At 42.4% G+C, this 24,854-nt stretch overlaps 1 protein-coding gene across 3 annotated transcripts in view; it reads right to left on the bottom strand.

The window, feature by feature from the left end:
* IRAK1 (interleukin 1 receptor associated kinase 1) overlaps positions 1-24,854 on the bottom strand; it is a 956,043-nt gene that overhangs the window by 164,670 nt on the left and 766,519 nt on the right. For 2 of the 3 annotated variants that reach the window (XM_069645435.1, XM_069645437.1), the window contains exon 11: positions 22,780-23,016. In XM_069645435.1, coding sequence (XP_069501536.1) covers positions 22,780-23,016 — 237 coding nt within the window. The remainder of the gene's footprint in view (positions 1-22,779; positions 23,017-24,854) is intronic. The other variant, XM_069645436.1, reaches the window with a different exon arrangement.

The following is a 24,854-nucleotide window of genomic DNA, read 5'->3' as shown; positions in this document are numbered from 1 at the left end:
AAGCCAGTTTATTTGGAACAGCTTCAGTAATTCATTTAAGACCCCCAACACAGGCAGCATCCAGGGTATAACTAACTTCACTCCAGAGTAAACATCTCCAAGCACACATCATTCCAGAATGGCACAGTAGGCATGAATCCATTCTGGAATTACAGATGATGTGCTTGGCATAAACACAGCTGAAAACCATAGCAACAAGAAAGCATACAAAGGTTTAGCTTTATACAACACATCCCCCCTCCCTTATGAAATAAATGTCTTTATTGTGGGATATGTACCCACTGAACAGATATATACTTAAATAATTTTACTTTCGCGATTCTGGACAAAGACCAGACTTGACCACTTTCTACACACAGCGTTTTTGAAGACTCGTGTAACCCTAACAGGCTCTGTGTATAACGGTTCCCCTTTCTTGGTAACAACAGCCTTCCTTATCCGTACCCAATCTCCAACTTTGACCACGGTTATTCTCCTTGGGTGCTTCTTATTGACTCTTTCCACCCACTTGTTTTTTCGGGCTTCCATCCCTTTCTTTACATCATCCACAACCGCATCTGACGCTCTCGCCCTGCCCAACCAAGCTGGCGCAACACAGGTATTTGCCTTTCGCCCTCTCATAAGTTCAAATGAGCTAATCCCTGTTTCTACTCGCGGAGCCATCCTCAAAGCATACAGCCTGTCTCTTACTGCAACCTTTTTGTCAAGATCACATGCATTAGCTCCACGAATAGCATCCATAATACTTTGATTTACTCTCTCAACCATACCGTTTGCTTGGGGACAATACAAAGGAGTCTTTTTGTGTTTGATTCCACATTTGTACAGATACTCCAAAAATAGTTTTCCCATGAATTGTGGACTATTATCCGTGAAAATGCTCCTGGGCAAACCCTCCCTTTCAAACACATCCTCCATGAATTCAATTATGCGTTGATACGTGACTTCCCTCAGGATCTTAAACTCTGTCCATCTCGAAAAGGTATCAACCATCACCAAAATTAACCTACCTCTACTTGCACCCATGTCTACGGGACCTAGAACATCCATGGACAAATCTTGCCACACACCATCAGGAATGGTAGTTTTACCCATTAGTTGGCACACAGCTATCACGTTCTTCCCTGATTTGGTACAGTCACTGCACGCACCAACCACTTTCTCAATTTCGCGATCAATTCCTGGCCACCAGTAATCGGCTTTTATTACTTCTTTCGTTTTACAAATGCCAATATGTCCCTGATGGGCATAATCAATCAATTTCCTCCGCAGACTGCCTGGAACCACCAACTTGTCCCATCTGTACAACAGCTCTCCTTTTACGGATAGTTCATTCCTTACTTCCCACATAGCCCTCTCTTCACTTGATAGTAGCCTTTTCTCTGGCCACCCATCCGCCACAAATACCATAATCCGCTTCCACATTTCATTGGCCCTTAACACTTGAATCCACTCTTGTTTTTGAATTATACCCTCCACAGTTGCAAAAACCATTTCATGTTCACCATATACATTACTTCCTTTTTCACCAGCATCATTCTCCAACTTCACTCTCGAAGCGTGAACAGCTTGCACATTCTCTTTACCAGCAACTACTTCTATTTCAAATTTATGATACTGTAGCCTGGTTACCCAGCCTGCCACTCTCCTTGAAACCTTGTCGAGGCCTTTACTTTCAAAAATCGCCTTAAGGGGTTTGTGATCTGTTCTCAAGGTAAACTCTTGACCCCAGACAAAATTTTTCATCTTTTCAATGCACCAATGGCACGCCAGGGCTTCCTTTTCCAACACGGAATAGTTCAATTCTGCACCTCTTAACATGCGGGATGCATGCATTACAATCATCTCCGTACCATCAACATCTGGCTGCAACATCACCACACCTATACCTGTCTCACTGGCATCCACGGCCAGAATGGTTTTCTTCCTCGTATCAAATATCGATAGGGGTTTTGCCATATCAATTTTTCTTTTCATTGCTTCAAATTCTTTTTCACATTCCTTGCTCCATTCAAACTCAGCACCCTTGATTAATAATGCCCTCAATTTAGTTATGGAATCGGCATAGTTCTCAACAAACCTATGATAGAACTCAATAGTACCTAGAAATGATCTCAACTCAGCCTTATTCTTTGGTGGCTGTGTTTTCAAAATGCACTCCACTAAATTCCTTTTTGGTTTGAGTCCCTGCTCAGAAATGTCATGACCTAGATAATCAACCTCTTGAGTCAGAAATACACATTTTTCGCCACGCAAAGTTATTCCTCTTGCTTTAAAGATCTTGAGAACTAAATCCAGTCTTGTTTTTAACTCACTCTCGTCCTTCCCACATATCAGGACATCGTCCTGAAAGCACCATACACCGCCGACATCCTTCAACAATTTGTCCACAACCTTTTGGAATACGGAAGACGCTGACACCAGCACAAATGGCATGCGCTTGAATTGATATATTCCCTCATAAGTGATGAAAGCAGTCAATTTGCGTGACTCATCATCTAAACTTACCTGATACGCACTCGCCATGTCAAGCTTTGCAAAATATTTTGCACTCCCTATCCTACTTAATAACTCCCCCATATTGGGAAGAGGATGGCGATCTGCTACCACACACCGATTAAGCTCCCTCAAATCAATGCATACCCTCAAATCCCCATTGCTTTTCTTTACCACCACCACAGGAGATATCCACTCCACCGCCCTAGCTGGCTCAATAATTCCTTCTCTTTCCAATTTCATTAATTCCTCACGCACAGCATTCCACATAGACAGGGGCAGCGGTCTGAGCTTGGACGCAACAGGATTGCTTCCTTCTTTCACCTCAATCTTGTGCACCATCCCTTTGAGACACCCCACTTTGTTACAAAATACCTCAAGATATCTAGTCACCATTTCACATTTTGTTTTGTCCCTATTAACCTCAGAAGAATTAACCACACTGAGGACTTGCTCTTCACTATTAGGATCCAACTTGATTCCCAAACCCCTTTGTTCCTTCCAACCTAACAAGGTTTCACCTCTTTTGGTAACATATTTTCTGACGTGTCAACCTCCCTTTGAATTTGAATTCTGTCTCATAGCACCCCAGAATTTCTATTTTGTCTCTGTTATATCCGGCAGGCATTTTATCTGAAGGAATCAACCATCTGACGTCACCTCCAATTACATTCTCAAAAACAGTTTTGGACATTAATGTGATTTTGGAGCAGGAGTCAGCAAGCATTTTAACCATATGACCATTTACCTCTATCCATGCTGATGGATGCTCGCACTCATCAGAACCTGAACGCTTTACCATATGAACAGTAACTATTTCATTCTCAGAAATATCAGCTTCTTCAGAAGATACACCGTCATATTCTTCAATCAGGAAGGTTCCCCTTCCACCTCCAATTCGATAGTTTTTACAACAATTCTCAAAGTGCCCCCACTTCTTACATAAACCACAATTCACTCGCCTCCCAGGGCAAATGGGAGATGTAGACAAATGTCGTGAGCTCCCACAGCGAAAACATAACCTATCTTCCTTTTTCACATTAAATTGAGCGGCGTCCTTTTGAAACCGCCTATTCTGCTCACCACCCCCACCTTTGGCTTGGGTATTCTCATAATGTTTATTGGGCTTGGTTCTATGTTTTTTCTTTTCCTTTGGGCATCCTCCCTTCTCATTTCCAACTCTCAGTACCTCAACACTTGGTGCTGATTTATTTTCCTTGAGGGACAGCCTCGCTACACACTAATGTCTGCTCAATTCTCTTCGCTATACTAATGACCTCCTCTAAGTTTGGATCGTCCTTTAACCAAATTTCCTCCCGTATTTTATCATTAGAGCAGTGAATCATAAATTGATCTCTTATGTGTTCCTCTAATCCACCACCAAACTTACAATTGAGGGATAAATGTCTCAAAGCAGTTCTATGTCTTCAACAGTTTCTCCTACATGTTGACATCGCATGCCAAAATGATATCGCTCCAATACCGTGCTAGTTTTTGACTCAAAATGCCTATCAAGTTTGGTCAATGCCAGGTCAAAATCATTTGTTCCCTCTTCTGAATCTAATTCGGAAATATCAGGAAGTGTGTCATATATCCTCTGACCTTCATACCCCAGAAAATGCATTAACATCGCTACTTTACGTTCTACAGACATTCCATTCCCACACTTAGCTTTAACATAATGTAGGAATCCCTTCTTCCACGGGGCCCACTTAATTTTTGGCGGACCTGGTGTGAGCATAAATACTTGCAGACCGGGGACTCCAGACAGGGCCACATTTATAACCTCTAAATGCTACGTAACACAATGCGTAAAATAACAGGTTAATATACGTCCAAAGTATATGACACAACAAAAACAATTTTGCTTTCAAGATGTCAAATGGTGATTCTTAGAATATCGTCAAATGTTGCCATACATAACCACTCTATTTTGGCTATGCTTGTCCAGTCACCACCACAAAAATATCTCCTCCTTTGGGGGGCCAGAGAAAGCACCTTCTCTAAGCTGTGGTGCCCTTTGTCATACACCCCCAATTCGCCTTCCCACAGGGGGCCCTGGGCGAGGTTTCAGTATCCTTTCGCAATTCAGCACCACATCCGCATTCAGCTGGCCTTTATTCAGCGCCACATCCACTTTCAGGCAGCTTCCATCTTCCAGCTTCCTGCTGATAGCTCCTCCTAATTCGCCTTCCCACAGGGGGCCCTGGGCGAGGTTTCAGTATCTTTTCTCAATTTAACGCCACATCCGTATTCAGCTGGGCTTGATTCAGCGCCACATCCACTTTCAGGCAGCTTCCAGCTTCTTGCTGATAGCTCCTGCCAATTCCTCCTGGATGGTGGCTGCTCCTGCTGACAGCTCCTGGATGGTGGTTGCTCCTGCCGATAGCTCCTGCCAATTCCTCCTGGATGGTGGCTACTCCTGCTGACAGCTCCTGCCAAACTCCACTTCCAGTCACTGTTGGGGGTCTTGGCTTCTGCAGGGATCACTACAGACATCCCATCCTCGTTGCCATTGTAAAGAAGCCACAAACTTGGTAAGTGAAAGCCAGTTTATTTGGAACAGCTTCAGTAACTCACTTAAGACCCCCAACACAGGCAGCATCCAGGGTATAACTGACTTCACTCCAGAGTAAACATCTCCAAGCACACATCATTCCAGAATGGCACAGTAGGCATAAATCCATTCTGGAATTACAGATGATGTGCTTGGCATAAACACAGCTGAAAACCATAGCAACAAGAAAGCATACAAAGGTTTAGCTTTATACAACAAAGCATACAAAGGTTTAGCTTTATACAACAGGTTCTAACGGAGCTCTTATGTAGGGTCAACAAAGTAGAGGGGCTTCTGTTTACGTGTGATGTCGTTTCCAATCTGGTGTCTAACAAAACCAGGGTATCTCTTAAGGATTGCTCTACACAAACTCCTGGAGATGAAAGAATGGTGAATGCAGAGATGAAATAATTTGCAGAAATGGCGGCTGCATCTCTAGGCCGTCAGCCAAACCCTGTGTTGAAATCTTCCAACCCTTTAATGGAAGCTATAGGAGCTATGGGTAGTGACATCAAAATGCTTAAATTGTATATCGAGGTCGTTAAGAAATCGATAGTGGGGGAAGTTAACAATGGGATCAAGTGTTTTTGCTCACCTAAATTAGACTCTGTGCCTGTTAGAGAAGAGACGGATAGTCCCTCAGTGCTTCTAGATTTAATCGACTTATCTGATGATAAAAATGTAGGGATGAGTGGAAGTATGATTGACTCTGACCTTGAAAGTGAGTGTGAAAAACAGAAAGTGGTATTAACAAGGAGAGAAAAAAAAACATAGCTCGTGCTCAGAAAAGGGAGGCAAAGAGAAATAAGTGTCAAAATGCAAAAGATTAAAAAAATGAATGTAAAATCTAAAAATGGTGTGGAGGTGGTACCCCATAATGAACTCAAGGCTATGGAACCAATGTGTGTGAGGAGAGGGGCATTGATCTCCATCAACTGGACGAAGAGTCCAAGGCCCATTTGAATCTCTTCTCAGAGGGCTGTAAGGAAGAGCCACTGCCCCCGAAAAAATGTACACAAAAGATCAAACATTTGAATACCGAAACTGGTCATAGTGGGAGTAGACTTGGCAAAGAATGTAATTCCCTGCCTCTAAAAAAGGGTCAGTCTACATCCATGGGTATTGGTATATCGGGTGTACAAACTGCCCTTTCGCAATTTTACCCAGTAAATAATAAAAGAACTGAAAAGAAAAACTAAAAATCTTTAAAAAATAACAACTCCTCTGGCAATAAAGATAATATGAATGTGCCGACTGATGAATGTGACGAGACCGAAATGGTTAGTGGGGATATTCATTGTGAAGATGAAATGAATAATGATGAGAATGGAGAAGAGGGTTTAGAGCCTAGGGGAGGGACTAGACCTGTGATTAAGTCAAAGAAGCAATCCTTGAGTGCCAAATCCTAAAATAGATGTGAATGATGAGGAAGTGAAACAAGAGTTGTGTAAAGAAGAATGTGAATCAGAGTCTGGATCTAACAAAGTGGCTCATGATGAAAAACTGGATCCAGGTATGCCAGTTATTATGGGGTGGGAAAGCAATGTTGAAATGAATGGCAGAACCAGCTTAAATAGAACATTCATGTTGAAAATCTTCCAAGCTACACACTTCGCTCAGATGATCTTGACTGGGTACGGCTTGGCAATCATTGTAATCATCGTATGTTATGTGGTTTCCAGTCAATGATAATTATGAAGATGGTTTGGGAACAAAGAGAATTTTATTGCACTGGGTCTGGTTCCATCTGTGTTTATGAATATTAAAGATGCAGAAGAATTCTTAGTATCCCCACCTGTGATTAAAAAACCCAAAGAGGTGGATATACAATTGGTGCCGCAGCTAAACATCAGTGCAGACATGCTGAAGCAATTGTTTGCACTAGTGGTTGCACTGAATGGAGTCACCCCTGGGCAAAGTGGAACTTCAGGTCCACCTGTAAAGGCTAATGATGATGCGTTAGCGTAGCGAGGGTCTGCTCAGAATCACATCTTGGAATTGTTGCGGACTTGCAAATTTCCAACGGTGGTTTTGTAAAGAGAAACTTAGAAAAAATCATGAAATAATTCTTCTTCAAGAAACAATGCATATGTCTCCTTTTAATATTGCTGGTAATAGTTCATACACTATCGAAGCAACTAGAGGCTTAAAGGGTAGGCCTTCTGGTGGTCTTGCAGTACTTGTAAGCAATTGATGTAAATTGTATGTTATGATGTTGTTCAAAGATGAAAGTTTACTGGTACTTCAACTTAAGCCAAAGAGATCACAAGATCTAGTATAAGTAATTATATGCCTGTATGGGAACAGGGCTCGTATCACTTGGGACCAAATTGTGAATATACTTGATGAAATCTTGGAAGATATATTTGTAACTATGAAGTATGTTGGGATCATTATAGGTGGGGATTTCAACTCATCTTGCTATAAGATCAAGTACCCTGGAGTGTGCACGGAAAGGAAGAATTTACCACTAACTATTACAAATGGGCAAAAGTGGGTGCTATACCTCTTGGGTTGGGACATGCAATTAGTGAAGCCACGGCAAGGATCTCACATATTTACTTGGAAGCGGGGTGATGCTAGTTCTTATATTGACCATTTTATTTTATCCACATGTCTGTGTAATCTATGTGAACCTACTCAAATCCTACATTTTGGCTTCGGGGACAATCTAGCTATCTCCATCAGCCTAAATATAAAAAATTGGAGCTTAGCTATGGAAGAATCACTTCAACTTGTTGAGGTTGACAGGCCAAGCCTGTCGATTAGATGGAACAGACATATATGTGGAAAACTGATTGCTCTGAGATTTTGAATTCAGAAATCGAAATTAAGCTCAGTAACATAATTCAGGCTTACTTGTTGGAAATTGCCCTTGATCATAAATCGCTTCCTACCTTAAAGGAACATAAACATGCATTTGATTTAAGAATTCACAAGTTAAAACTTCCCAAAAATTGCAATCTTAGGAAACTTGCTAGATTGGATTTGAGTCTTGCTGCCTATGGAATGGAAAAGAAACGTATTATTCTCTCATTTAAGAACCAGATTAGGATATTCAGACAAGGAATTGCCATTAAAGATAACCAGCGCATGATGCATAACATATTGGCACATATTAGAAATATCTGGACTCTTAGAAATCTTAATGTCCCTAATGCTTCAAATGAACCTTCTATCTCAGCCGCCACCCGGGTTAAATATATTTCTGGAAAATGTTTATTACCTAAATCTTTCCACATTGATAAAATCTATAGAGAACGCAGAGTTTATCTTGGAATATTGTCCTTGGTCTGTTGAGGATGTGACAGATGCTATTATCAAGCTAAAAGATACTAAAGAATCTGGACCTGATGGTATTCCTGCATGTGCACTGAAATTTGATCCGCATTTTTGGGCTGGAATTTTCAAAGTTAAATTTGACACAATTTCTGCTACCCAACATATTCCTAGTTCATGGTGTTCAGCCATTATAGTCCCCATCTATAAGAAGGGTCCTTCCAATGACCCTCAAAATTTTAGACCCATAGCATTAACTTATGCCTCTGCAAAGGTTTTTTCTCAGCTCATCCTAAAGGAACTTCAAGACTTTCTGCTTGGGAATGATATCCTGTCCAAATATCAGATTGGCTTTCGTAAGTATATGGGGTGTACTCTTAATGCTACTATTCTATCGCTCCTCCAGTGCCAAACCAAAAAAACGGGAACTGGTGCAATCTATCTGGCTGCGTTAGACCTTAGTTCCGCATTTGACACTGTGATAAGATGTAAATTATGGAGGATTATGATCAATCTAGGGATCCCTGTACATTTAGTTGCTCTCATAGCATTATTGCACTCCAATACTAACTATATGGTACGTGTTAACAAAATAGGAACACTAACTGAAGAAATTCAGACTGAAATCGGACTCAAACAGGGCTGCTCTATGGCTGCGATATTATTTAATTTATATCTTTCTCATATAGAATTACTCTGGCAGGATTTAATTACTTATCCGGCAGGTCTTGGCCATCTCAAATTAAATTGTATCCGTTTTGCAGATGATCTTTTATTTTTTGACAGAACCCAATTTGGGTTACAAAATAAGCTGGATGCCTTCCATCTCTTTGCAGAGGACCATAATCTAAAAATAAGTGGGGCTAAATCTAAAATCTTGATTTTCTCTGATGGCAAGAAAAAATCCAAGAAATATAACTGGTCAATTGGAATGGAAGAACTTGAGGTGGTTAGTGAGTTACGCTATTTAGGTTATACTCTTACTGACCAGAATTCCAAGACTTGGTGGTCAAAACTCTTAAGGGAAAGAATTAAACCTTTGACATCGCAAATGAGCATTTTGTATAGGAAATACTGTACTTTTTCTTTAATACCCATTATTCAATTTTACTTGTTAAAAATTGAACCGTGTATATTATATATACTTGATTTATATATGGTAGAGCTGGAAGAATTCCTGGATATGATCCAAGTTCAATTGTGGAAAAAGGTATTGGGCTTAGCCTATTCTGTCCCAAATGCCATTATTTTGCATAAACTAGGATTGTTGCCTCTTTCTGCAAAATGGAATTGGAGACAATTGAATAATTACAGAAAGATGCTTAGTCCTCCTAGGAACTCCCTATATGTAGATCTGGGCAAAATAATAGAACATGATTCTTTATCTATTTTAACTAAATTTGCAAAGAAAATGGATAGTATTTTAGAAGTTACCAATATTCCCAAAGAAGATTTCATATTATGTCTACCTGCAAAGAAACGTAAATTCCAACTGTTGGCTTGGTGTCTGCAATCAGATCATATTGGTAACATTAAATCGTTTAAAGAATATGCACTATTTAGAAGAAAAATTGGCGTTTTGCCCAGGTATATATACCAATTCCCTAATTTCACTGAAAGAAGTTTATATATGCGATTTCGATTGAATCAATTCTGTACTTACGATCGTACTCATTGCTGGGCTGGTAATAGCATTAAATCCAGCAATCGAGGTATGGAATTTCGCTTTTGTCAAATACATGGTACTGTTGAATCGCTGAAACATCTGGTGATATATTGTAAATACTTTGATGATCTTAGAACCAGACATTTGGGAAGCCATTTGTATTCTGATACGGAATTTTCGAGGTTAACATTATGGAATAGATGTATGTGGGGGAACAGTGTTAAGCTGCTTATTACGGTGACAATTTCTTTAAAAGTATTAGCGAAATGTATTTCAGCAACAAATGAAGAGTAATGAATTGAAATTTTTAGCCTTTCTTATTTTGTTTAATTCTTTAAATTAGTGGGATATTTGTTTGAAACTGTTGTATTTTTTGTATTATTAAGAAGGAAAAAAATGTACATTTTCTATATTATCTTTGAAAATGAATTGTAAAGTTTCCTTTATGAATCAAACACAATAATTTAAAAAAAAATAGGCAACACTAGCTGTGAACCAAAAAGGGGCAGGGAATACAAAGGTACAAACAAACTTGAGTCCCTCTTGGGGTGTATGCAGAAATGGGAAAGAGTGTTCCACGGCCCTTTGGAAACTACAGCCTTCTGCACAGATTGCTATTACAGGAACCCACTCTGTATCCTCATGGCTGGGAACAACAGCAGTGAGTGTCTGTACAACAGAAATATCCAGGGAAAAGGAAGTCAAAGAGAACAAGGTTAAGAACAGAATCCGGAAGAAAGGAAGGACAGATACCTAGTATCTAACTGTAGGGAATGGTGACCGGAAACTGTACACGGAATAGTAGAACAATAACTCAGGGCTGGAAAGACAAGAGAAAGCTAGCAGAAGGAAATGAATGAAACAGTATAAGTGAAATGGATAACCTAAGAGGAGGACAGAAGACTCAAGGAAGAGAAGGACAGGGATGAAGAACAAGGGTTTGCAAACAAGGAAGAGAGTAAGGGAGCAGTAGCCAGGAAGCAGGGGGGCTGCAAACAAGGAAGCAGGGCTGCAGTAACGGATGGCACAAGGTGCAGGCAAACTGTAGTGGACTGTAGAGGATTGTAGTAGGCTGCAAGGCAGGGAGTCCAGAAGAGCAGGTCAGCAAGGAGCGAGCCCAGGAGCAGGGCAGCGAGGCAGGGAGTCCAGAGGACAAGGGCTGAAGGCAGAGGAGTGTAGTAGGCTGCAAGGCAGGGAGCCCAGAGGAGCAGGGCAGCAAGGAGCAAGGCAGACAGCCCAGAGGAGCAGGGCACTGATCAGAAGCAGGATAATACGGCAACAGGAACAGCATACAATCCGTGGCTCAAGGCAAAAAGGGGCTAGGAGAACTCTTGATGCAAGAGACTGAGCTCCTGCAGGCAGCTGCTTAAATACAGCCCTGCCCTGTACTGAGGCAGGCTAATTGGCAGCACCTGGCGCAGCACACCTGAAGGTAATCTGCCTCCTCCCGCTCTGGTCCTGAGAAGGTGGAAGCAGCACTGATCGCTAGGGCTTCTGGGGATTGTGGTTCCAATACTGACGAATGGGAATAGCCAGGAATTGATAACTGTAGCAAGGTGCATTATGGTACATGTAGTTAGCTGAATTAAGAAAGTACCAAAGTCGTGCAAATGGAAATCAAGGACCAAAGTGTGAATAGGGGTTGTTCAAAGAGTTTTATGAAGATAAATGAGTTCCAAACAGTCCATGATGGTTGCCAATGTGTGCGCCAGTGGCACAGGCATGACACACACATGGGCACAGGTTGAAAGTGTGAGCATTTCCCTCCACCCCTTAAGGCAGAGGTCTGCTACTTGTGGCTCTCCAGATGCTTTGGACTATAACTCCCATCAATCTTAGCCAGCATAGTCATACTCAATGAGAAACATTGGAAGTCGGTCACGAACATCTGGAAAGCCACAGGTTGCAGACCACTGCCCTAAGGTGACCACTAGCAACCAACAACCTCCAGAATTGCTGCAAAACTGTAGTTGAAGCGTAGCCCACAGATGTGCCCTTTGCCCACACTGCCATTACTTGCCCTCTCTCGGGACAAGACCTGATGAGTCAAAGGGCATCCAGAGGTCAGCAATGCTCAGCAGTGATGTCAGTGGAGGACTGGGACATGCAAACCCTAACAAGCTGGGTCAGAGCAGGGAGCAACGACCGAGTCACTGAGCACACCCCAGGTAAGCAGCGTGTGGTCTACAGCTTCAATTGGGGGTGGGGGACCGGTAGACATCGCATGCGATGCATCAAGCCCAGGCCCCCGCGCAGGTTTCATCTTCAACTATTCAATGTCCCTTAGTCTCTATGTGGCTGCCATTTTTTACGATTATTCAATGGTTGTAACGCGCTTACCTTAGGTCTCCGCGGGAGCGTAATGCCTTTTCAGCTGAGGACCTGTTGTCTGGGCACTGATTCTGTGGAAACAACAATTACGACAAAACCACTATTGTAATCCCCATTCACAAACTAAAAGTGTGATACAGTGTACCTTGAAATAACCCACCCTTCTCACCTGTGCTTTTGTTTTGTGGAGCTCTTCATCCTGTGTTCTACAGGGGCGCATTGGGTGACTTTTGATCTGAGGGTGTCGAAAGATTCTTAACTGAACAATGTCCAAAAAGTCTTCTAAAAGGTATCTTGGGCAAGTCTTTTGGTGAAAATATCAATTATATAGAGTTTATTAGATACTGAATGGCCCCTACATTGGAGAGATCTCTCTTGCTAGAATTTCCTTTAGTTTTTGCAGGTTTGTGGTTCCCTAACAAGGGCTGAAGCTGTGGTATGGCTGCAGCTATACTCATTTTGAGGAAACATTAATTTACATCAGTTTGTCAAAAAAACAGTAATAGCTGCCTTCAGAAACAAGTGCGGTAAGAAATAAGCTAAGAAAAGCCTTGCTGAGACTTCATATAAGCACAAATGTAACTTCTCCTTTCTTTCCTTTTTACAAGTTTATTCATTCATTAAATATCTTTGTTTTGCAGGTCTTTGGAAAAACTGTTGAAGAAAATACCTTCGGACGATGCAGCAAAACCTTTAGGAAGACTACATTGTGACCGCGGACGAAAGCTGCTGAGAGGAGAAATGCTGCGGCTGCGACGGAGCTTCTGACAGAAGATGCAGAGTTTACGAATATAACAGGGGACTGAGGAAAATGTTTACAATTCTACTGCTATTCTTTTGATCTTGAAATTAATATCTTTGACTCGTTTTCTTCTATTGACAAGTTCTGTCAGGAGATTGCTGGAAGCGTTACCCGCCGTCACTGGAGAAGACACAAAGCAAGAGCTTCGGCAGAGGCGGGGCTTAAGTAGCTCCCTCTGCAACAGGTGTAGAATGCATTGAGAGTTATCTATGCACTTAGCGGCAGTCATGTTGAGATGTTGAGGGTAGGCAAGGCAATATGAGTGTAATGAGCCTATGGGTACAATACTAGGAGTGAGGTAAATGTCTCTTGCACCAAGCTTGAAGCCACTGTTGACCCACAGATGGATATGAAGTTCCTTGCCTCTCTAGTTTTACTGAACGGAATCTGTATTCCTGTGCTGGGATCATGACAGTGGTATCTAGATTGCACGTGTACATTCAAAGTTGGAATCACTGAAAAATTGTCTCTGTATGCCCCAATTGCTGCGTAGCAGTGTTGAACAGCAAACGCATGCGTCTCATTTGTTCCTAGCACCAGACCAGCCCCTTAACCCCATACATGCCTCTTGGAGACTTAGGTCAATTTAATACCATATGGTAAGAGGAGCTTAGGCATGTCAGGCATTCTTAGGGTAACTAATGTCCACATACCTGACCCAAACTAGTTCCTATGAGAAACTAAGTTCTTGGGGAAATCCGGTTAGATCAAAATCTGGTTCCATTTCCAAGTCAGTTCTCTTCTCCCTTGCCCTCTTGGGTATTGCCTCCTTGATGTGAGTGTTAACAAAGATGGTAATTAGCTGTTGTGATGTCCCAGTGTCCACCCTACTGTGAAAATGCATTTATTCAGGTTAGCCATAAGATCCTCCATTTTTTGTTTCATGCACTCACTCCATATTGCAAATCTCCATTTAGAGCTAAAAGAAATATGTTCGCCACATAGAAGTGCTGAGCTACACAGAAATGTTGCAAATAAATTAACTCACTGTTTATACAGTCTTGGACAGCCAGGACCAGCCGTGTAAAGATACTCTCTTCTTTCACTGTTAATTGCGTGTGTCTCACAAATACACATACTAATGATAGGAATAATTTATAACAAAAGATGTTCTGTTCTATTCTATTTTTACCACAAAAGCGTCATTCTAAAGAAACTGTAAAACATGCCGCTGCAGAGTAACCCTCTGTCACGAAAACCAAAATATTGGTAGGAATGCCTCCTTCAGTGAGAACAGTCTGTTGTCTTATAAGGTCAGATATCTAGAATGTACAAGCATGAAATCACTGACGAATGTATGTTTTCACAGAAAGCCCTATACCTACCAGAGAGCTGTAAACTATCTAGGACATCAATGACATCGCACTCGAAGCAGAAGTCATGTAAACTGGGGTGCATAAAAGACGTAATTTCCTTACTGTAAAGGGCTCAGTTATACACAGCTATTGTTGTGTAGAACCTGAGTCTGCTTGAAGCAAATAAACTGTTTATACTCATCTCTGTGTCTGTTGATATTACCTTGTTTGAAGTACAGTTACCAAATTTGGGTTTTACAATTGGCACCCGGGACGTAGGCCCTTTCGAGAATGATCCATCATATTTCGAGGACGGACTGATTGAGTGTTGGGACCACTGAGTACCAGGGATCCCTGCCAAATCTGAGGTCCAGTTTCTCGCAGCTGCTACTAGTGATCCACATCAGCCTATCTGCCCAGCGATCATCAAGGCGAGGGTTCTGGACCGTAGCTGTGTGTCTACGTTTCGCCCTTTTGAAGACCATGAGTCACGGATTTCGTTTGATGGGGGATAATGGTCTTGATTGAAATCAGGTGAGTTTGTTTCGAGTTGTTTGTACAAAAGTATTTTGCAAAATATTTTCCCAGGTGAGATACTATTTTGTGTAAAAATGCCTGGGTTCAGTAAAATGCACACTTGGTGGGCAATGTTGTGCTGTTGTAGAAAACAATCCATTGGGGGTAGAATATGGACAGCCTGTCCCACCTGCAGGTTCTCCCTCTTATGATATGTATATTAAATATGGGTTAGGAGCTATTATTTTCAATAGTCTTTGGCATCACCACACCAGAAGAGACATGTACCTGATTTACAATGGCCTGATTTTGGGTCATTTGAAATGGCAAGGATACAGCATTTGGAGTCAAGTTGTAGTGAAGAAAAAGGCTAGGCCAGCTGCTTTTGATGCAGTTAGGGATTGGCGCAAAGAGGCAACCCAGCGCATCAAATGTAGACAGAAGCAAGCTCGCAATCATATGACACAAACAGAAAAGGCTTTAGTGCAAGAACAAAAGCAACATGAACATGCAAAATATACCCAAGAGCTGCCACACAGCTGATAATTAATGGACGCACTATTGAGTGAAAGACGAGAACGTCCGACTGCACCACCTCCCAATGTATATTTGCCACCAGTAATGCATGTGCCCGACAGACTCTTGGCCTACTGCACCTCCCACACTGAAGCTCCTTAAGGTTACCGCACCTATTGCAATATTCCCGCCCGCTTAGTGATCAGAGAGCAGGGCTTCGTAGCGCAAGGATGGAGAATAAAAAGGCAATGTTAGAAGTAACAGTAGAAGACTATATACTGGAAGAGACTGAATTAGCGGTCTCACATATGTTGACTGACTACCATACCCCTGAACGAAAACATTTATTAGAACACATGGGAAAACACTTTCCTGAGAATGATGCAAATTCGCAGTACCCAGGGAATTGCAACATTTGAATCATTCAGCATGCACCATCAATGAACTAGAAGAGACACATCAGCACTTATCTTAGCTGTTCTCATATAAGGAGGAACTACATGAATTACAGATAGCAAAGCAAGATGCTTTCAGAATAGGTAAGCCTTTAATAAAAAAGGGGTTCATTCAGAAGTGCACTCTCCCCAAATGCGGTGGAGGTACTGCAGAAATGCGCATCATGATTAGAGACACTCTTAGATGGATTTCTAATCCATCCCTTTCCCCTATGGAGATCAATGACACATTTAAGCAATACTCCCCATCCATTCAGAAACAGGTATTACAAGTAATGGCTGAATACCTACAAGATGAATACATTAAAAGGAAATGGTGTTGTACTGCATATGTTATGGAAATATATAAGTACATCTTCTCATATGGCACTGTACTCACTTCCCTGTCCCTCGACTTGGCTTTACTGCTCAACAATTGGATTGAGAAGGCCGCCGCTCAGATGCCCATGAGAGAGGTGCCTCCGACACTTGACCCACAAAGAGAAGAGCCAGCCAATGGTGACGTGCCTGCTAGAACAGTTGTTGCACACTATATTGAACAATTTGTATATGTGCCCTTTTCCCAGACAAGAAGTTAACATGATTAAACTATCCATCCGAGACATAAGGAAGAACCCCACCGGGTTCTACAAGGAAGCACAGTCGGTCTTGGTTTCTTCAGTTTTTACCTTAAAGATATAGATTTGTTATTTCCAGTCATTTTACCTTCTGATTTATGGAATCAAATCAGGAACATAAATCAGGAATGATAACAGGGCATTGGGGGTTGGGGAGGGGGGAACATGGCCAGAACTCATGGCCACCGGCATACAGAGAAAAGCAGGTGAGAAATCTACAGAGCAAATATTATCATTGCCCAACGCCATCCTTGCTAAACTTAAAACTTTAGTACCAGAGAAAAGGATTATATGGGACAAATTAACAGCCTGCAAGCAAGGAAAATTTGAGGGGGCAACAGAGTATTTCAATAGATTTGAGCAGGTATTTGCTTTCTACAGCAGACAAGATTTGAGCACTGAATCAGGAAAGATTGTTGACAAGTTTGTACCTGCTCTCTTGCTAGAAATTCAGTCTCAAATCACGAAAACAAAGACAACTTCCAAAATACTGCCGATGGCTCAGCATTATGAGAACAGAGTTAACAATGAGAAGCAAGCAGAACGGCCACTGGAGGGCGCAATGACCAATACTCCAGCAGTAGCGAAACAATATGTACGCAAGACGAGGAAGAGGATGTAGTAATGGCATGCAGGAGCCGAATAGAATTCAGTTTTATCAGCCTCCGAAGTTCGGCAATAATACAGCAAATACAGACAAGCAACACCCGACTAAGCCTGTCAACATTTTCGATACCACTGCCTCACAGAATTATTGTTCAGAGGACTACACATCTGATGACGTATTCTTTGGCTAGGACAGCGCAAAACAGGAGCTGGAACCTACCCCTATCCATGTCAATCAAAAGGGACCCTACATTACAATGAAAGTTGGGGACAGGCCACACACATTTCTAATTGATACTGGTGCATAGAAGTGCTCCTTTCGGTTCAGGATATTCCTCTGTCAGGGCAAAAATATGTTTGTTGGTTTTGTTGGTACACCTTCAGTGAGAACAGTCTGTTGTCTAATAAGGTCAGATAGCTAGAATGTACAAGCATGAAAACACGGACGAATGTATGTTTTCACAGAAAACCCTGTACGTAGCGAGCTGTAAACTATCGATGACATCGCACTCGCAGCAGATTTCATGTAAACTGGGGTGCATAAAAGACGATTTCCTTACTGTAAAGGGCTCACCTCTAGACAGCTATTGTTGCGTAGAACCTGAGTCCGCTTGAAGCAAATAAACTGTTGTTTATACTCCTCTCTGTGTCTGTTGGTCTTATCTTGTTTGCAGTACAGTTACCAGATTTGCGTTTTCCACTGCCAGCCCTGACTAAAATGTCTCGGTCATTCTTGGTCCTTAGAGTCCAAGGGAGTGAGGTGCCTGGTTCAAGTCCCCTACAAGGAAGAGCTGCAAGTTAGATGTACCAATATCTGAAAAGAAGGAAGCGGGAGGACATGGGCACCGAACCAGGAAGTAGCAACTAAGAATAAATGGTCTCAGTGGCAAGAAGTGACCCATGATGTACCAACAGTGAGCTGTAGTGGGGTGCAAGCCACTGTAACGCTCACCTGATTCCCGTAGAGGCGCCGGTCTTGACTGGGCGAATACCGTATCTTCAAAGGTGATGTGTAACACACGGTTGGCTCTTTGGGCTGGACCTCTGTGCACTGTATGTCTGACTCGAAGGGTAAGATGTCTTAGGTAAGGGAACGCCGTGCTCTCCATCTGCCTCGGGGCAGGGTGCTGTAACCAGTTTCTTCACTGGATAAGGGGGGCAGGCCTCTTGACTTCAGAGGACTGCTGTCCGTCGTTTACTGCACGAACGGTAAGTTTCGAGTAGTTCAAATGTCTTTAAAAGCACCTTGTTTTGTCTTTCAGATGCGGGATGCAGCGCCGAAGGCCTCCGGAGCGTGCAAAGAGTTGGTAAGCCTTTGTCTTTCAGATGCCGGAATGCAGCGCGAGGCGTTGGTGACAGCCGATGGACCAGGTAAGTGATGCGCTGTCACTGAAGACCGTAATGCTAACCTGTTCTTTCTTGTCTTTATAGGTGTTGCTGAAGACTGGATTCAGGATGGTAAGCCTTTTTTCCTTAGGCCCAGGATCAGATGCAGAAGACACGATGAGCGTTCTGCTGTAGAGGATGCAGAATAACGCAAAGCAAGATTCATCCATTGGGTGTGGTTTAAATAGCCTCCTGTAGTGCTCAGGTGTCTCCTTCCACAGCCTCGCCTAGGTAAGAAAAGAGTTCCTGCTTTCCAGAAGAGTTCCAGTGTTCTGAACCTAGGGAGTGGCTCCTGCCCCACCCAACAGGAAAAGTAGTCCCAAACAGAAGAGGATCAGAGGCTCAACTGGCAGGTAAGTAAGCAGCATGGTCTGCTGCAGGTAAGTCCACCCAAGCATTATGAGCCCGGCGCTTCCAGCGCTGGGACTGGGCATATTTATGAGCCTGGTGCCACTGGCGCCAGGACAGGGTCCAAAAGGTCCCAATTGGGACTGGTTGGCACTCGGAACCTGGGTTATGGATCTGCTTCCAAGGGAGTTGGGAAAACCCTGACCTTTTGGAAGCAGAGATCATGACAGCCACCCAACTTTCGGGCAATGAAGGCTCTTGGTCAAGGAGTATTTGACAGAAAAGAACATGAAACTGTCCCATGGAAGAACAAGCAGTCAAGTCACCAGGGTGGACTGTCAGGGAATCAAAGAAATCTACTACCCTAGACTAAACCAGGTGCAAGTACAATGGAGCCAGGGTCCAGCTGGTATGGTCATACCAGGTCCTCAGCTCATCGTAAGCAGTCGCTCATCTTAAGCAGCAGTCTTGCAAGAAATAAGGTACTGATTTGAGAAATGCATAGGGTATGCCACTAATACATTGACTGGCAGCCTTAAATTCTTCCGCAGGGCCGCCCATATGGGTATGGAGGCCTGCCAATCAGGCTGGCCCTAACAAAAGTCAAACACACTGGCCTACCCACACAGGACGTAGTCTGTCAAACTTGAGTGGACATTTTACCAGTGTACCACAGTTAAACACAAACCAGGTTTCTTTGTGGGAATGAGAAAAACAGCCATCTTGGCTGTGCCTCGTAGTGCACAGACTATATCGCGGGCCAAAACAAAATGGCAGGGAGTAGAGCTTTAAAAATACATTAGTACCTAAATGGCTATTACTAATGCAGTAAAAGGTACTACAGCCATGGTGAAGGATAAACTAAACCACAGCTCTCACCAACCTCCATAACAAACATTTAGGGTGATGGAATCACCTTGGTGCCAGAATGGTGTTTTCAAAATGCACCCATGGTCTCATAGCCATATGCGTTACTAAGGGCAGCACACCAAAAAGAAAGTGGCCATGGCAGGATGACTTGAGTAAAAGGTGAAGTTAAAAAAAAGAAAAACCAGGAAGCAAGCAATGCATTTAGGGTGCTCCGGGTTAGGGTGGTAGAACCCTCCCCCCCCCAGCCCCACCCCCTCATCTCCAAATTCTCAATTACCTGGGTAGCACAATGATTCGCTCCTTAATTTCTCTCAGGGGGTTGGGACCGAAGGGAGAACGGGAGGACAATGTTCAGAATTCAGCTACTAACCCTGGTACATTGCCACTCCTTCCCATACAGCAGGGTACCAGTGTGTGGCATTGTTCGACTCTTGCACTGTTCTGGGTGGACTAACAGTTGCCTGGGCAGTGTTAGACTATGCTCAGGGTGGGAGATTGGCCCATACAACTGAAGTTCGATTCTTCTTTCATCTGCAGTTGTTTTTATCCTCTTCAGCATTGGCGCTCTCCTGTTTTTCCATTCCATCGTTTTATACGCCTGTACAAGATGCCCCCTTGTGGCCCACGAGTGCTCCTTGAGACAATGCAATGAACAAGGAGTGTCCCTTGCCACCACGTTTACTTACAAGGTTTGAAAAAGAAAAACAAAGTTATACAAGTGGGCACTTGGCTTTGGCTGCAGCAGGGGAGAAGGGTCAGTGGTGTATCAAGACGGGGGAAGGGCATGCCCACATATTACTATGTACAATGTATGAAAAATGACTGACAAGGTGGAGAACAGAGTAAAATAATAAATAAGAGGAAGCTAGGGGCAGGAATGACAAGTGGGTCACTTTGGGATTTGAGAACACATTGGTACATTTGGTTCTTTTGCAAACCTTACCATAAATCTGCACATAACACTAAAGTAGCAGGAAAGCTTTACAAAGGCTCAGAATCACTTGTAATCATGCACCAAAGATTACAAATAAAAAGAGCAAGAGTTTGCATCCCTAAAATTGTAGACGGCACAACTGGAGAAAAGAAGCCACTTTGTGAAGCTCGGTTGAACAGTCATTCTCATCAACCGATCATGAACTTGAAATTCACCTCAAACACAAATTGTTCATATTAATTAACACATATTTCATCATAGATGCATTACAACAATACTCAGTTTCCAGCAAAGCCATCTTTTTTGAAGGCCCTATATTTACTGAAGTTCTTTCGTCTAGTGAGCAATATATGCTTAATTGTTGAATGCAAAACATTTTTGGGAAGCCAGAGTGGTGATCCGGTTTACCTCCCAGCTCATCATATTGCCTCAAAGCCATTCAAAAGCCTGCGATTATAATGTAATCTCGAGAAAGTTAAGATTTGGGACTCAATGCCTCAGATTCGCTAGGAGACTGGTTAAATCTGTCAAGGGAACCAGGAATGGCCGTGGGCGCTGCATCACTAGCTTCCTTAAGGACGACCCATTATCAGATCATTGCTTCTACCAGGTTTGTTTTTGATAAGTGCAGACTTGATGGGAGCAGTAAGCTGGGATTGTTACTACCTGGTTACACATTTTATCCAGCAGCCCTAAGATTAATATCAAAATGAACAGGAAAATGAAGCAGAACATTTGTTTGCACAGTACTGGCACCTCTCAAGATGCAAAATTGCCATTTTTATGGAAACTTGTCGATGTGGGGAATCCCCTGGAACCTATGTTCCTCTGGTGTGAAATGGTGAGGAAGGGATAGGGCATGGTCTTTGAAAGAATCAACCTTCTCCTCTTATGTATGCTACTGAAGCTATCCCGGATGTTAATATTCTCTTTAATGGGACATCCATCCCATGATCCAGACCCCAAATGCCTGACAAATTAAGGCTAACAAAAAAGAATTGGAAACTGAAACCCAACAGGAAATTCAAAACTGAACGATGGATGGAGGCAATAACGAGCCTTGCAATGATTTAAGGAGTAATGAACTATGCAAGATAAAAAGATGCTTTAAATGTTGGTCTGCAGAAATATTGTAACCTTAATAAAGGTTAGAACCACTGTTTTAAATCTACTCAGTAGCTTGTGTATTTTGAACAAAACATGACCCAGCTGGCTTCCGGGACCAACTGGTTAAACTATTTACAGCATATTATTGCCACAAAACAAGGCCACTATTGTGACTTCCTTGAACATCTGGTATGTAATCAAAAATGTACTTTGTTTACATACTTCCAACGATCCTGGTTAAACCCTTTTTCTTTATTGCAAACTTAATGAAAATACAAAAAAAACAAAAAGGTAAAAGAGATTGGGTTTCAAACATTAAGTAGAAGAATATATGGATTTATATAACCATCTAGAGGCCATACAGTACCTTTGCTCTTAAAGCATTTCACCCCAGAATGAAGGCACAACTAGATGGTATTGGTAGGTAAATATGGTTTTACCGATGTACTTTTTAGCTTCCGTAAAGTGCAAAATAAAGTCAGAATGCAAAGGAAGTGTCAGTTTCAATTTTGCTTTCTCGGTCTAAGACACATCTCTCAACGAGGTTTAACAATCATGGGCAAAGGTAGTTCAATGTGTGAACGGTCAAAGACCAATGAAGCACGAGTTTATGGAAACATGTAATTGCCACTAACTCATGCACACAACATAGGTTTCAATTCATTGATCAGTGTCAAGTAGTCCGCATTGTTGGCATTTTTAGTACCACTAGTGATCAGTCCATAGACGTCAATGCAAATTCCACGCTTACCTCGGAAGACCAGCATCATGTACCCAAACATTATAGGAGTACATGGACATCGTTGGGAGGACTCCAATAGGTCTGTTTAACCTCATTGCAGAGGTATGGGAGTCATCTGTATGTGTTTTGGCTGTGTACATTTCTATTTTGCACCTTGTGAAATGCATCCTCTAAGAAGACACTTGGAAGTACCAATGCAAGAGGATAAAACATGCAGAAACAGAGCTTGCTGAAGCTAAACAAAAGTAAACCCTACCTCCTGCATTTTGGGCCGTTTCTTTTGGCTTTCCAGACACCGACAGGCTAGATGGCAAAGTTCAATGCCCACTTCCTCTGGGCACTGCCCTGCCCGGGTGTCCAAATACTTCCTGTAGATGCGCTTGCCTGTTCGCAAGGACTTGTTGCCCCGTACTGCACTGAAGGATGGGTCTTTCTGCTTCAGTTCCTCCACTTCCTCCTGGTCTTTTACTTCCTCTTCCTTGACAAGGTCCTTCTGGGTTCACCAAACCAGGTGAAAGAACAGAAAAAGCAATTAGCCACCGTTTTGAACAAGTTATGTTAATAGTTTTTTATATTCTGCCAAATCACCTTCATAGTTTCAGAGTAATACGGCTTAACGGAGAGTTGGCATATTGTGCCCCCAACAGAGGTATCCTGGTCTTAGTTTGCAGAAGGAAAAGGAGAAGGATAACGATAACGCTAAGAGTGAGAAAGAGGGGTTACGCGTCACAGACAAAAGGATGGGAAGCTGAAGGGGAAGAATGTTTTGTAATAGCATGTGTGGATGTCATTTGTTTTAGAGGGACAAAGGATGGATTTCTAATGTGTATGGGTTGAACAGAAATAAGCATATGTGGAAAACCTGCCACCTATAAATGTGTGGGCTGAGATCAGATTGAGCAGTATTGGAACTTTCCCAATTCCAAATGGAGCAGATCAATTGGCATAATTTAACTGCTGTGAAAACTCAAATGCCATTGGACGAGTGCTTTCTGAGGTGTACCACAAATGGATTATCCTATATTAGCACATGGAGATATTTATTGACCTCCCAACCAATCACAATATTTAGAGTGCAGTCAATAACTACTGGCATTGACCGATTATCACCCTGTCTTCAGAAGCAGACAGGGAAACAACAATGCAATTTTCAGTGAGGATTTGTTTTCAACAAGTTACTTTTTGTGAAGGCTTTTGTTTTGGCTGCAATATGCTATTCATCCCACGAAAGAGAAAGCCGTTTACTTTTACATGACAGCTAATGCATGCTCATGTTAAACCTGTTCTTGTTCAGCTGAGGTGCAATTAACTTTTGAAGACAACCAGATTATTTAAATTCTACAAAATAAACCACATCCAATTTACCAACTAAGTTTGTCTATTTACTATACTCGCTCTTAGTGATATTTTTTACTTCAACAGCAAAAATCCAAAACATGTATGTCTACTATCATCATGCACTAATAGCCTTATAGACTTCGGGAAATTTTTATTATCGCTTGGGATAATGACCCCGCCACCAAGTTATGGCCCGAGGCGATAATTAACCCTCCCTCATTCTAGAAGGCTATATGAACAAACATTCAATGGTAAAGATATGCAATGGGACCCAAAGCTTAAATAATTCATGAAACATTTAAACAGTATAAAGACAGCATCCACTAAAAGAAGACATGTGGGCATTACTTAAACATAAGAGCTGGCATGAGACTCATTGATCACCTGAAACTTGGGTCCACAGCAATTAGGTCAATGCTTCTCCCTTCTAATAGCAGGCTGTCAGGATCCTACCCACCTGCCACCCAGCAACGCTACATGCGCCCATTCAGAGACTTTGTTTATGGCATAATTGCGAAGCTGAAACCTACAAAATGCCTCTGCGTTCATTTGTTTTACTGCTGCAGTTTTGTATCAATCTAATTTTATGTTCCATTCCGGGTTAAACCAGCAGACGCATTCTGGTACATGTATGTTGTCTAAGAGGCAGAAGGCTGGAGGAGGCATACTAAGTACATTTGTTTGCAGAAAGCTACTAAGAGCTGGAGAGGCCCCGATTGCATTCACCTGTTCCAAGCTATGCTGCCGAGAGCCATATACAATCCGCTGCTTCAGGCTACTGAAGCTGGGGCGGGGCATGATTGAGCACAGCTGCCAAAGACTGTAATCAGCTCCACCCTGTTGGGCTGTTGGCTGGGAGGGCCTTTATGAGCTTACTTTGAACAGAAGCAGTTTTTCAGTCAACTGCTTCAACTGGGAGTTTGTGCTTTTGTGCTCCTGTGACCAGTGAACCTTTCCTGAATATCCCGGTTTTGGCTTTTGAATCCGGCTTCT

This window comes from Ambystoma mexicanum, chromosome 2p (genome assembly GCF_040938575.1).
Source record: "Ambystoma mexicanum isolate Mex_15411 chromosome 2p, UKY_AmexF1_1, whole genome shotgun sequence".
Classification (NCBI taxonomy): Eukaryota; Metazoa; Chordata; class Amphibia; order Caudata; family Ambystomatidae; genus Ambystoma; species Ambystoma mexicanum.
Note: the sequence above shows the minus strand (reverse complement) of the source record. Positions and strands in the feature narration are given on the sequence as shown.